The sequence below is a fragment of the Bombyx mori genome, chromosome 27 (assembly GCF_030269925.1).
Source record: "Bombyx mori chromosome 27, ASM3026992v2".
Taxonomy (NCBI): Eukaryota; Metazoa; Arthropoda; class Insecta; order Lepidoptera; family Bombycidae; genus Bombyx; species Bombyx mori.
Genome location: NC_085133.1, coordinates 5,364,957 through 5,379,934, shown reverse-complemented (window position 1 = coordinate 5,379,934; position 14,978 = coordinate 5,364,957). Strand labels below are relative to the sequence as shown.

General features: G+C 37.1%; 2 protein-coding genes across 5 annotated transcripts in view; both read right to left on the bottom strand.

Moving 5' to 3' along the window:
* Positions 1–7,329, bottom strand: part of LOC134201536 (uncharacterized) — a 56,393-nt gene extending 49,064 nt beyond the window's left edge. For both annotated transcript variants that reach the window (XM_062676487.1, XM_062676488.1), the window contains exon 1: positions 5,543–7,329. In XM_062676487.1, coding sequence (XP_062532471.1) covers positions 5,557–6,474 — 918 coding nt within the window. In that variant the 5' untranslated portion in view covers positions 6,475–7,329 and the 3' untranslated portion in view covers positions 5,543–5,556. The remainder of the gene's footprint in view (positions 1–5,542) is intronic.
* Positions 1–14,978, bottom strand: part of LOC101740231 (ankyrin-3) — a 165,912-nt gene that overhangs the window by 65,931 nt on the left and 85,003 nt on the right. The gene's annotated exons all lie outside the window — the stretch shown is intronic.

Below are 14,978 nucleotides of genomic sequence, written 5' to 3'. Positions count from 1 at the left end.
TTCTCTATAAGTGTGCAAAATTTCATACTCCTCCGTCAGCGCAATTTTCGCAAAAAGGGATACAAAGTTTTTGCTTCACGTATTAATATATCGATGTCATTGCGATGTCATTGAACCTACAATTAAAACGTTGATGTGTCTAGGACAAAACGTGAACTACATACCGTTTGTTTAGAACATTGCCAAGCTATTTACAACTGGACAAGTACTTGCGTCCGATTCTAACTAACAATATTCAGGCTGTTGTCGTATTGAAAAATGGCGCGATGCAGCCTTTGAATAGTAATTTTAGGTAATTTCGAATTTAAAAACATATTTGTTACGTGAAATGTGCCTTAAAAGTATTGGATTTTACTAGAATTGTGGGCGTGGAGCAAAAACTCTTTTAATGCCACAATCTTAACATTTAATATGTAAATAGAAATGAAAATTTGAGAATAATTTCAATTTAGTCTTCTTACTGAACTTGCTAGATTTTTTTTTTAATTGCTTACAATGTAAATTCCGCCGCCCACCTTGAAACCTTGAGTTCTAAGCCTCACTTTTAGAGTACTATTGTACTGTAGTAATATTGTAGTGTATTATTATTTTGCGCAAATTCTAAATTTAAGCTATGAACTACCTCAACACAAACTGCGGCCCACAAGATAAATAAATAAGTTAGTAATTGGGCCACAGGATTAAACGATAAATCTGTTATTACAATTTCAACCAGCTATTCCGAATAATTTTACTCCGAACTCGTTTGCACGTCTATGGCAATCAAGAAGATAATATTGTTTCAAGTTTACTTGCAGTAGGACGTATTCCGGAACCAACAGTAGTAGGTACCAATAACCTGCCTATTTCCACCGTGAAGCAGTCATGTTCTAATTTGAAGAGTGAGACAGCAATTATGAGACGAACCTTGTGTCTCAAGGTTAGTGACAGAATTCACGTAGTGATCCATATTGACTCCGGTAGCCACTTAGCATAGGTGGTCGTTTATTCACATATTTAAGCAAAAGAAAAAAAAAAAAAAAAACTAAGATACACTAAAGCTGCTGAACCCGTTGCGCATATTTTGAAATGTAAGCACACTCAAATATGTATATCTATAGGAGTGCTGTCAAAAGCAATAACATAAACATAAATAAAACATAAATAATATTCGTAAAAACATTACTCATTCACGAAAAAAAAAATACACTCAAGAATTTAAATGTATTTGTGTGTATTGAAGTAAATCTCTGACCGTGGCCAAGACGAGACGATTGTGGGTTGTGAATCATCAGAAGACAAAGCGAGCGAACAAAAAAAATATCGAAAAAAAATATATTTTACAAGACGATAAGCTATCCGACGGAGCTTTGTTAAGCGTAAACTAGTACTACCGTTTTCTAAAGACAACGGAAGTAACGAACGTTGTCTGTTTTTTTAAATTTTCAATGACAAAATACTAATTTCTGCAATTACCGTTGAATTTTCGAACACGGTCATTATTAAAACGACTCAGGAACTTGTGTTTGAAAAGAAAATGCCCAGAAAAAAGTATTCTGACGAAACGTTTTGGGGCCAAATAACAAAAGGCGGACAATGAAACTATAAAACACCTTGACATTCCTCGATAATATTTTTAAACGCATACCGGTCGTTGTTGGATTGAAAACAGGAAAAGGCTCTGTTAACAATCATAAGTACTCTTAAATATATGTTACATTACATCTTAATAAATGAATGGTATTTAAATGACATAGTTTCAGATTGACACACTCAAGCACTTATCCTCGATCTAATGAGTACAGGAATTACACTTACGAGATAGGCCCAACTACACCCAAATGCAAAATCGACATCGTACAATTGCCCTAATTTTGCAGACCACAAATCGAAAATTTTCATAAAGTAATCACAGAATTTAGAAGATAATTGCATCGAAAACCGATTACAATACCCGAATATTGTCTGAGTTTTATTCATTTGGCATTTGATTTTAAAGAAATTTACCCATGTATCATCATTATCCTGCCCTTCTCCCAGTCACCTGGGGTCGGCGCAACATGTTTTCTCCTTCCATACTCTTCTATCATATACCATTTCTTCGCTCACTCTCCTCCTACCCATATCGTCTTTCACACAATCCATCCATTTCTTCTTAGGTTTACCTCTTCCTCTAAATCCTTCCACATTCATAGTTAACACTCTCTTAACAACCTCATTTTCATTTCGTCTCATCACATGTCCATACCATCCCAAACGTGCACTCCTCAGCTTCTCTGTCACAGGTGCCACTTTCAGACTTCCTCTAACATATTCATTCCGTAAAATAAAAAAATGACAGAATAAAAAATATGTATATTCTCATAAAACATATACATATTTTTTATTCTGTCATAAAACAGGTGTACAACCAAAGGTAATCGCATACGAACATGCCCCACATCACCGGAAACTAAAAGTCACGGACTACGTGAATCGAACAAAGCACGATTCATCACAAAACGTGTACCCTAATTGTAACTCTAATTAATCGGCCATTAGTTTATGTTAACGTTCATATCGTTCGACCACAATTAACTGCGTTATGATCGTTTCTCTCAGTATTGGCCTAGTATGGCATCATTCGTGAAAGCGATATATCTAATTCCATTACCTCTCAATCGTGTTTCACAGTGCGAACTATTCCTAGATTATACGAGGTTTATAAATGATGTCAATGGTGGTGTTTGTAAATAATATTTGCAACCTGTTTAATTAGAAACGTATTAACTCGTCATAATTCCAAAGTAATTTAAATTGCTAGTCATATATAGGAATGATTGTCCCAGTATGTCTTTAGCCAGATTTTCAAATAATTCCAACACAGGTCGTAGGGCGTATTTTGAGCCAACACGGGTTGGTGCCGCATGCCTTAAATTGTGTGGCGAACTGACTTTTTATTAGCACGACCTTTTCTATTCATTCACATTTGTAAGGTTGTTAAATCCAAAATCCTCTTTGCAAAGATTTGATGAATATTTTCTATCAAAATCCTCGAACATTCAAGGCTCAATATGTATTGGAACTACTAGGAGCGCATAAAATAAAGAATGTGTCTAATCCATGACCGCTTATCTAGCGAGTTATGGAAGTCGATTCAAGTCGTTCGGGGTCCAGTATGTTAATAGACTAATCAACAGTACTTGTTTGTGACCGTTTTAGATGCTGTGTATCCTTTAAAGAATAGTGTAGATTCGTAAATTAGATTTCAATCAATTTTGTATTCGTTAATTTCAAAAATACTGAAAAGTCCCTTACATAATATTCTAATTACCGCCAATGTGTGATTTTGTACACTTTCAACCATTTTAAGGGTCATAGGTTAGAAATAATTGGTAATTAATTGTGTCAATACATAGTACACCTATGGTGCTACAGCTGACTTCTTATTGATATTTTCACTATTCGCCTTTTATCGACATCTTTTAATTATTGGAGTTATGTGGACATTGAAAATATTTACCAAATTAATTGTATGGTTAGGTAAACAATGTAGCGATGGAGAATGAGCTCTGATGTCCGCGGGCACTAGCTCGTTTCTTTACTTACTATACATTATTTACCGTGGAGGGACGTAATGAGTAACGACATTACGAGATATTTGACATTTGGGATCTGCACATTTATTAGGGCATGTCGGGCATATTATCGTGTATCTTCCCAGCGTCCGTAACAAAACAGAAAAATATCCTGACTCGGGCAGTTGTAAGACGAATCTTTAGTTAAGTTTAAATTATATTTGCACTGGGCGTGTATACAGGCGACCACTCCTTTGCAGTTGATCAACACTATGTACCACGATAAATGAAAAGATAATAAGTGTCCTTAGTGCCAGTTTTCCCTACGTTTGCAGTTAGGACGTTACGCTATCGAAAAAGTTAAAAAACTCGCACTAAGCACTCAGGTCTGTTTTTCTTGGTATTAAAAGCATAACTTTTATCAAACGACTAGACCCTTTTTCCACATAAATAATACTCTTCGTATATATTGTGTTACTTATAATATTTTTTATTCAAGTTTAACAATATTTGCTATGTGTATGTGCATTACTATAATTCTCATGTTGTATTTGTTATTTTAGCTGTTCTACACACACTCATCACTTTTAATTATTATTCTCATAATCCTCTCGCAGGTCTGCTGGAAGAGATTTTTTAAAGAAATAAGCAGTGCCTTTGTACATAAATTTCCTATTACCTTGTACTATGTCTTCTTTTTTGTGTGTACATAAATAAATAAATAAATTATCAGCTACTTTAATATGTTTATAGTCAAAGTGTAAGATTTCTAACCGTATAGCTTATGTCTGGGCCCAATTAAATTGCGTAGTGCGTCGTTTTTTACGTAAAATTCTGTCGGAGTATTTAGTCGCAGCGTACATAACTCTACGGAACAGGTTTCCCGGTAGGTACCATGAGATAACTCATACGAAACATCTGAGGTCAAACCGGGCGTTACATCACTCGGCTATTAAAACCGTACCCATGAGGTGTTTGGAGGCTCGCGTGACGAATTAACCGAAATTAACCGACTTGATGACCGCAAAACTTTAAAATAAAAAAATATGTATATATTTCAAGTTCATTAAATGTATGTAATCTATTCAAAATTATATTTTTCAGCCAGGAGTACATGTAAATTTGAGTCGTCTATTATCAAAGGTGGCAATCTGTGCATTTGGACAAAAAAATGTTATTGATATGTCAATACAGATTGATTTGAATATAATCGTCTCCTTCAAAGAATACGGTTCAAAACCTGCATTAAATAAAGGTTGATACTTAACCTGTTATTTATCTAAGATTTCGTTCAGAAGAGTTTTGTGACTGCCAATGGAATACAAAGTCAATAATTCGTTTTTCTGATTCACCAATAATTGTCCAAAAGTCACATTGCCGGCTTTGATAATAGTCGACTCATTTATACTTTATGCACCACATTTTCGTACTATATTCGTAGTATCCGACTTAGCTCTTCCTTAATGCCTACTGAACTATCCCAACTCAATAATAAGGCAACCGACGAATATAACGATATATCGCTGTACCTAGTTAACTAGTAGACTCTACAAGTAAAGCCGTAAGTAATTTGTAATACATTTTTCAAAACCTTATTCAGTCTTTCTTGCTGATTATATTATTACTAAATCGACTCGCAGGAGCAGTAGACTCAATTTCGCAAGTTATTTTGTTTAGTTGAGCAGCTTTTCAATACAATGAAACATAGTTACGCCATGTGCACGTTAATGATATCATATTTCTAATCAAAACATGACTGTGTCATCGTTTATTGAACAATAACGTGTGATGTTTTATTGAACATTTGTTATTCAAGGAAAATAATTTAACAAAAACTACGTTAAATTGAATATCTAAGTTAAATTATAGACACAAGAATCAATGAGTGTTGTTAAATTGTATTTTCAGGTTCTGTTGGTTTCATAGCAGCTAATTTGTGGAAAGACGTTTTTTTTTTTTTTTTTTTTTTTTTATTGCCTTTGTATGCAGACGGGCATACGGCCCACCTGATGGTGAGTGGTTACCGTCGCCCATGGACTTCAGCAATGCCAGGGGCAGAGCCAAGCCGCTGCCTACCGCTTAATACTCTCCATAAGCCTCGTTTGAAGAAGGACATGTCATAGCGCTCGGGAAACACCGTGGAGGGGAGCTCATTCCATAGCCGGATGGTACGTGGCAAAAAAGATCTCTGGAAACGCACTGTGGATGACCGCAGTGGCTCCAGGTAGTATGGATGAACTCTACTCCGGTGGCGGGCGGTGCGATGGTAAAAACCAGATGCTGGTATCATCTCGAACAATTCCTCAGAGCACTCCCCATGGAACATACGGTACAAAATACAGAGGGAACCGAAGTCCCTCCGCAGACCCAGAGGCTCCAAACGATCCGAGAGAATGGGATTATCGACAATCCGAACGGCCCTCCTCTGTATGGAGTCAAATGGAAGAAGCTGGTATTTGGGAGCCCCGGCCCAGAGATGGGAGCAGTACTCCACGCGAGGCCGGACTTGTGCTTTATAAAGCAAAAGTCTTTGTCCAGGCGTGAAGTACCGCTTCGCTCTGTTGAGGACTCCCAGCATTTTGGACGCCAACTTGGCTTTGCCTTCCAAATGACTCCGAAACTGGACATCGCTCGAAATGTCGACCCCAAGTATCCCGATACTCTCGGAAGGTTGCAGGGATACTCCTTGGAATTGCGGCGCCATGACAAAGGGGTCCTTCTTCGCAGTGAACGCGCAAACCTGTGTCTTCAACGGGTTGAATTGAACTAAGTTCGATTCACCCCATTTGGAGACTCGCCCCAGAGAGTTCTCCACTTCAGACACAAGTTTTGATCGTCTCTCTTGCACCACGCTCCGAGAGAGACTCTGATGGCCGATATATCGCGCATCCCCCGTGCTATCATCTGCATAGCAATGCATGCCATCAATAGACAGCATGTCATTGATATACAGGATGACGTAACGTCGTAACAGACGTAAAGTAAATCACTTGTCAGCTGCAAATTATTTTCGTTGGAACAATATAATACAGGCTCAGTCGTTCAAAGTCATATGCGAATATCAAAAATAACCCCTGAATGGCGTGCACTGTGTGTAAAATTAAAATTCCTGCTGGCAGGTTTAATAATAAATTTTGGCGATCGGCCACATATGCTAACCATGCTGGTCAGTACGCGTGTATATTAAAAACGAAGCAACAGATCATAAGAACGCACTTATCTAATCAGCGAATGAATAAACATACCCAAACTACAGCAAGGTTTCTGTATTTAGCGTGTCACTAATACACTTTCGGTTTCTTCTTAGAGCCGCACTGTTAGAGCACCGGTGTCGATCCGACGAACAAAGCGATCACACACCGATCCACCACTTACATCATCGAATATTCGCGGAAACCAACAACGGTACCGTAAGTACAAAAAGAAACACTATAGTGAAATAATTAGCGTAAACGCACAAATTTTATTAACGGCAAATATGGCCGCGCCGACGGTTGAGCGCTACAAACACTCCGTTCCTTTTTCGAATTCTAAATATTAACGCGTCGTTCTTTATTTGAATTGGATTTAGTTGATCGGTTAATTGAATTGTGTAGTGTTGTGCGTCGTGATAAGCGTAGAGAGGTCGCGCGGCGACTGCCCGCGCCCGCCCGCTGTATCATTGACGCCGGTTCACGTGCGTGTGTATGCAAAAAAAAAAAACTTTTACAGACTTAGGATTCTCGCGGAGAATTAACTTTGTCGTAATCCTGGAGGAATGCCCGACGAACGAGCGAGAAGCAAAACGTCCATCCTCGTCTTTCGCGTAAACATCTGTCGAGTTTTTAAGTTCATTCATCTTAATCATTTCCTTTCATCGTAAACTGATAACAGAGATAAAAAAAGACGTGTGGTGTCGTGGGTCACCGGATAGGAACGAAGTTCCTTATTATAAAAATATTAAATTTAAGTTCTATTCGAGGTATAAAGAAAATAAAACTGGAGGTTTCGCAACAGCCCACGGTCATTCGGTAAAGTGCGAACTTATTGTGGTACACTTCATTCACGGTTGTTTGCATAAGAGTTAGTGTATGTATGGCGCAAACGAACGCTCTGGGATCGTGGTCAATGAATAATAAAAAATATGTAATTTTTTGTACGTTATTACAAAGTTAAGTCGTACACTGTGCATTACTAATAAAAATCTTACGTTACGGACGTTTTTTCCCGGTTAGGGTACCCCTCCGCATCGTCCCATAAGGAACTTCGTTCCAAACATTTGAATATTATCAATTTCTTTCTAAATAGCATACTAAAATAGTTCGTTCTATGGTATCATTGAAAACCAATAAAATAAGAGGTTTCGTATTTATTTGCTGAGTTCATTCGATAAAGGCGCGAACTAATAGTACCTACCTATGATGATGCTGTTATACATACATATATATTTAATAAACACGTTTCACGCTATATATAGACGTGACCCAAATAAGCGTGGTTAGCAGTTAAAATAATATTAATACTGCTAAGTATCAATTAAAGTGAATACAATAAATAATATGAATAATATATTTTTACTTTAACTACTCTGAATCAGAAATCATGTTTTAAGGTGGGTAACGGCATTTACATTGATGTCTATGGGCTCCGATAACGAGATATCTGGTATGCTATGAGCTCGTCCTCCCATCTCGTTTGGTCTTTAAGTTTTCCCAAGTATGTTACATAGTTTTTTACGCTTAATTTTTACAATCCAAAGGCTACAAAAGTTTCCGGTATTTGTATAGATACTTTACATTTTTCGTGATCACAAACGAATAAAAAACCAAACCGTTTTACTTTTAATCATTCACATTGTATTTATTAATATGATCTATCGTTTCCGGTCCTCAACGTATGTTGGTTTTGAAACATCCGACCTTTCATACAAATGTGGTCGTACCGTTTCACTTGATAACGAGAGCGATACTGAGACCACTGATATATCCAGTTACGAAACTTTGCTTCATCAAAAGCCGCCGAAATTTTCTCCGTTTCTATTTTAACACGTAACACATCTCGTCTTCTTTGTAGTAATATTTATCGCGACAAACATGACTCTCTCTTTGTCAATATTACCGAACACGGGTATTTTTTATACTTATTAGCTTATCTATACTAATATTATAAAGAGGAAAGATTTGTTTGTTTGTATTGAATAGGCTCCGAAACTACTGAACCGATCTGAAAAATTCTGTCACTGTTTGGAAGCAACACTATTCCCGAGTGACATAGGCTATAATCTTTTTTGAAAAAAATTAGGGATCCTTACTAAAACTCCAATAATGTAACCCAAGGTGTAAAAAATTACCTAAAATATTCTTTACATCGCGTGCGCTGCGAAAACTATTGATTATAGAATAAAATATTGTACTACGACTTTGTAGAACACATTATTATTCACAAAATGTGTCGCGACAGCTTATGTCTAATTACTATAGTTATGCTGCAATAAATGTTATTTTATTTAAAAAAATAATAAAAAATTTTGTTAAAGACCCGAGCGGAGCCGAAGCGGGCCGCTAGTATTTGAATAATCGTATCTAACGATCCGACAATGTTGTTCATCAATCCGGCAGGTTTTTATTTCCAACCTATTATTGTAACCTCGAGGGGTTATATTAGGTTCTCCTAACTAGGAGCTCCTAGGAGCTCACGGGGCTCTACTAACCTGGCGATACAGGCAGGTACCATTTTTTTTTATGAAATACGTACTTAACTTAATTTTACGAATGACTTCCACCCAGGAGGAACAACAGGAGTAACATCGTGTAACAAAAAACAAACCTGCATAAAATATAATTTGTATAATTAATACATATTGTTACGCGCTGAGGTTCAGGATAAATAAAAATTCTACCGAAATACAAGTTAACACCGTATTAGCACCTAGAACACTCAAAAGACTCAACAATCACTTTAAAACTCTCAATTCGGTTCTTTCGCTTCGCTTCAGGTGATCCGTTCGCTGTTTCGCTTCGAGTAGTTCCGATTACTAATTGCCTGCGTGCCATTTCTACAACGCTTTTATAGCCGATACCACATTCCTAGAATTATCGAGAATATTCCACACATTTCTAGTAGTGTTTCCGCTATTTGACAATAGATGGCGTTGTACTTCTCGAGTGTTCTAGGGGCTACTAGATCCTTCGATATTCTTTCGATTATTCGGCGATAGATGGCGTTATTCTTACCGGCGTAACAGTATTAATAGGGCCTCTTGTGTTGTTTTTTTTACCTAAGCCTTGAGATGTTATGTCAGCGTAACCGAGCGAGTAGGTGAGCTCACGGGGCTCAAACCAGGAGTGTTGCTAATACTGGTCCTAGCAAAAGCAGTGCTTTGCAGAATATACCACCGGATCGGAAACGCGACCCACTGAGAAGATCCGGCGAGAAACTCAGAGGGCGCCTCTTGTGTGACGGCACGGTTAGGTAACACTAACCTGCCTGTTTTTGTTTCGAAACTGATATCTGTATTGCTTTGATAGGTTGGACAGTCGTTATACTATTGAGACTTAGACCTCATGTCTCATGATAGGTGGCGGCATTAACATTGTAGTGTTTATGGGGTCCGATACTCGCTTAAAACACAGGGCCTACCGTGACATTCTTTTCCAATCAGTGTAATATATTCCGCGAATCTTCATTCATATTGAAGTTTTATGAGGCAGCTTTTACATCTCCAACTTAATTAAATAATAAAATTGTTAGTATAACTAACCGAGTATCTGTTGTCGAAGTATTGCCATTTGCATTTATAATGCAATTTTCATACACAAAAATGACATGACAATCATTATCATACAAATCGTTATTTAGGCACGCATGATCAATCTTCGGTCATACGAGTCCGCGCCTATAGAATGAATTGCAGTTTCTGGTTATTAGTGAAATCGTAGAAACAATGGCAAATGGCCAACAAACTGACGAAATTACGTCGGCGTAAGCCATGCTAGTTGGATTTAAAGGCGTTCGGACGCGTTCATAAAGTAATGTTATTTTGGTTTCATATTTTTAACTAGCTGACCCGGCAGACTTCGTAGTGAATCAATCGATAAATAAAATACCTAAACTTTTGTATAAAATAAAATTAAAACAAACAAAAGGAATCCGTCCGACGGAAGACACATTAAAGGAAAAACAAAATTGTTATTTTTATTTAATTCCGAGCATTTTCATGTTTATCTACCTAAACCTTCTCTGGACTTCCACAAATAATTCAAGACCAAACTTAGCCAAATCGGTAGAGACGTTCTAGAGTTTTAGCGAGACTAACGAACAGCAATTCATTTATATATCTATATAGATTATGTAATAATTACGGATAATTAACGATAAGATTTAATAATACAAATTTATATTAAAATATAACACGGACTTCAACGAAATAAAACGAGATTATTATTAATGTGTAGTCAAAGTCATTTAAAAATGCATTACCGAGGATAACTCAAAAACTATTGGTCAGATTTTGATAAAAATATATTTTCACCTAATTTGCTGCTCAAACTTGGCGCTTTTGCTGCGAGACGAGAGTAAATAAAACGCGATTTTGATTCGAGCATGGGTCAAAGTAGCTTTTTAATTTTTCAATCTTCAGTGCCACGAATTGACATTGTTCAGCCATAGATTTGAGACAAAAAACTTGACAAATATATATCTTTTATCGATTGATGCACGTATTCGATTCCATCGTGAACACGCCCTAAAGCCGTAATCTAAAAACGGGAACACACAAAACGTATAATCTGCTAAAGTTATAGTTTCAACTTTAAACAAGAAAGATTTACACAGGATTCGTTTAATACGCAAACAGTTTAATACGTCTTATTTTATTCGTAGTTCAAAATTAGCGTATTGCATAGTAGTCACATGGTCAGAGGAAATGACAAATATAGCAAAATAGTTACAAATTGGTACTCAAGAGAAGGTGAAAGGAAAAGAGGCAACCTATGGTAGGACCTGTTGTAAGTGCGCGCGGGTAGGTACCACCACCTTGCCTATTTCTGCAGTGAAGCAGTAATGCGTTTCGGTTTGAAGGGCGAGGCCGTTGTAACTATACTGAGACCTGACTGAGGTGGGTGGCGCATTTACGTTATATATGTATATGGGCTCCAGTAACCACTTAAAAAAAACCAGGTGGGCTGTGAGCTCGTCCACCATTCTAACCAAATAAATAATAATTAGCTCTAAAATAGAGAGTGTTCTTTATCCACTCACGTTTTTGGAATGTCACGGTACAAAATAAACCATTGCTCGCCCCTCAATGGAGAATTTCGTATTTCGATCTCGTATAATGCAAAAGTACAATTCAATTATATTTACTGATGCATTGTTCTGGCGATATGACGTGGCCATGTTGTCGGTAAATATCAAATTGATTTGCTTACAAAGAACGTTCTGGTGTGTCAGTAGGACAGAACCGCTCATTGAAATGTATTATTGTACGCGTTACGAGAAACATGAAATGTATTTACATAGTATACTTTACAAGCTGACGTAAGTACATATTTGACCAATAATCCACATGTTTCTTCTATATACAAATTTTTTAGATCCTACCTTGGAATCTTCATCATTTTATTGTTAGTCACTATAGGAATTTATTGAAAATGTATCAAGGTTATTTAAAGTGTTAATAAAATTTGTGTTTTTAGAAACAGCAAAAAGCGGTTTGGATCAGCTAGCGACTTTGCCCGAGTAGTAATATTAAATTTTAAAATAAATATATAATATGAGCATAAAAATCAGTTAATCCTATGATATATCGCTTTGGAAACGAGGTTTGAAGAGTCCTCAGCAGCAGGCAGCGGTATGGCTGTGCCTCTGGTATTGCTGATGTCTATGGGAGACCATGAATATACAGCGGCTTGGCTGTGCCCCTGGTATTGTTGACGTCTATGGGCGACCATGAATATACAGTGGCTTGGCTATGCCCCTGGTATTGCTGATGTCTATGGGAGACCATGAATATACAGCGGCTTGGCTGTGCCCATGGTATTGCTGACGTCTATGGGAGACCATGAATATACAACAGCTTGGCTGTGCCCCTGGTATTGCTGACGTCTATGGGAGACCATGAATATACAACGGCTTGCCTGTGCCCCTGGTATTGCTGACGTCTATGGGAGACCATGAATATACGCCATAGTTGGACCATATGCTTACAACGGTAATTAAAAAAACGCTTTTTCGTAATAAAAACATTATTTTCCTAGTCATCATCGTTAAAATATTAAATTATTGTTTTATCGTCGGTCCTTAATACGTATGATATTTTTTTAGATCATCGCATGTCTTGAGCTTGGTGAAAATTACTTTCAAAAATATCGATATTATAAAGGACGGGTCAATTTATTAAAGGCGGGCTAATAAAGCATATTCACATACATAGTTACACGTACGTCGTTCGAAAAAGATACTCGACTCGTGTGATCGTCTTGAATATAAAGGACGAATACTGATTCATTCGTCGCAAGTTTAGTAACGTGATCACTTATTTTGGTTATACATAAAATGTAAGTGGCAATACAGGCTCAATTTCGAACAGATTTTACAAAGGTTTCGGAAAGGATTTAATTAGGTACTTCCTATATATATATATATATTTTTTTTTATTACTTAGATGGGTGGACGAGCTCACAGCCCACCTGGTGTTAAGTGGTTACTGGAGCCCATAGACATCCACAGCGTAAATGCGCCACCCACCTTGAGATATAAGTTCTAAGGACTCAAGTATAGTTTCTGTGCACGAAAATCACGGCTACTATTTTGGAAGCTTTGACATTAAATCTTATGTTATAGCTATTGCACGTAACCTTAAATTTAATCACTGTGAGCATTTACTTTTGGAAACTTGTAACCAGTTTAATGTGTTCAATAAATATTACGTATAACATTCGTATTTAGGTATTGCTTAAACGTGGCAAATAAACACATAATAGTAAGTTACTGCTGGTAGGGCCTCTTGTGAGTCCGTACGGTAGGTAGGTACCACCACCCTGCCTATTTCTGCCGTGAAGCAGTAATGCGTTTCCGGTTTGAAGGGTAGGGCAGCTGTTGTAGTGTTGTTGAAATGAGACTCTAATCTCGGGGTGTTGCGCGTTGTTGGTGTCTATGGACTCTGGTAACCAGTCAGCCCAGGTGAACCCTAGGTCGTCCATCGATACCCAAATCCAAAGCAATAAAAATACTACTGTAATTACAATAAAAGTTTAAATTTAAAATTTATTGAAGAAGAGACAGTAAGGAGATAATAAACATATGTTCATAGAAAATGTCAATATGTAATAAACACAACTTAATTTAAATGTTTTATCCTATTTTTGTCCAAAACATATGTTACGCTGATCAATTCACAGGGTGATGCCATAATTATAAATAGATTGGAATAAAATTATGTCGGATTTTGTTTGGTGCAAAATGTAATTAAGCTTTTATAGCATTTTGTGTTTTCTGACGATGTTTTAAAGTTCGATATTAAATGTATCAATGATCCTGACCTTATAGTATTTCGCAACACAGATTACACTCAATGTCCATTACGTAATTTTGTAAACCAGTTTAATGAGGTGATATTTATTATTAAAATGTAGATGTTTCTATTTGACGAAATATTGGGCTATTTTGTATTGTGTAGAAAAACAATTAATATTAGATTTTTATGACCTGAAATTGACATTAAACATAGGAAATTGGACTATTATGTGTACTACTTAGACGAAAATCTTCGGCAGTGCTACCTAAAACCCCCGATTTTCTTTTTGTGTGGAAAATTTACTAATCACAAACTATCAAGAATAGTTTGCTTAATTCACGACACAGGGCGGGTTCCTCCATCCTCCAGAACTTTTATTTTTCCTTTTTTTCCTACCTATGCTGATAGCCTTGAGAGGCTATTTCAGTTTCTCCTTGACGTGTAAGTGAACTCACGGGCCTAAAACCGAAGTGTTGCTAACACTGGCCTTAGCAAGAGCAGTGCTTCACAGAATCTAACACCGGATCGGAAACGCGACCCACTGAGAGAAGATCCGGCGAGAAACTCAGTGGAAATTCCAGAACAGAAAGTGAACGACAAAACAAAAATCTTGCGATTGTTTTTTTTTTCTTATTTTAGGATTGAAGGATAACTGTTGGCCCGGATGCCTTTCCAGTTTTACTAGGACAGGTGTATTGAGATTGTCATGATCGGAGTCCGTGAGTCCGGCTCGAGACATGAGATCGAAGCGAAGGTATTTACGCGTAACCCTTAGAGCGCGAAGCGTCGATAGATAGAATCTCTATCAATGCGTATAAAGTACGCAGCGTCGGAATATCGACTATTGCGCAGTTTGATTATAGATATTAGGTATCGACATGTACGGACGTGTCTTAGCGCGCACATCTATAACTTTTTAATAACTTAATAACATTATGTAAATAATT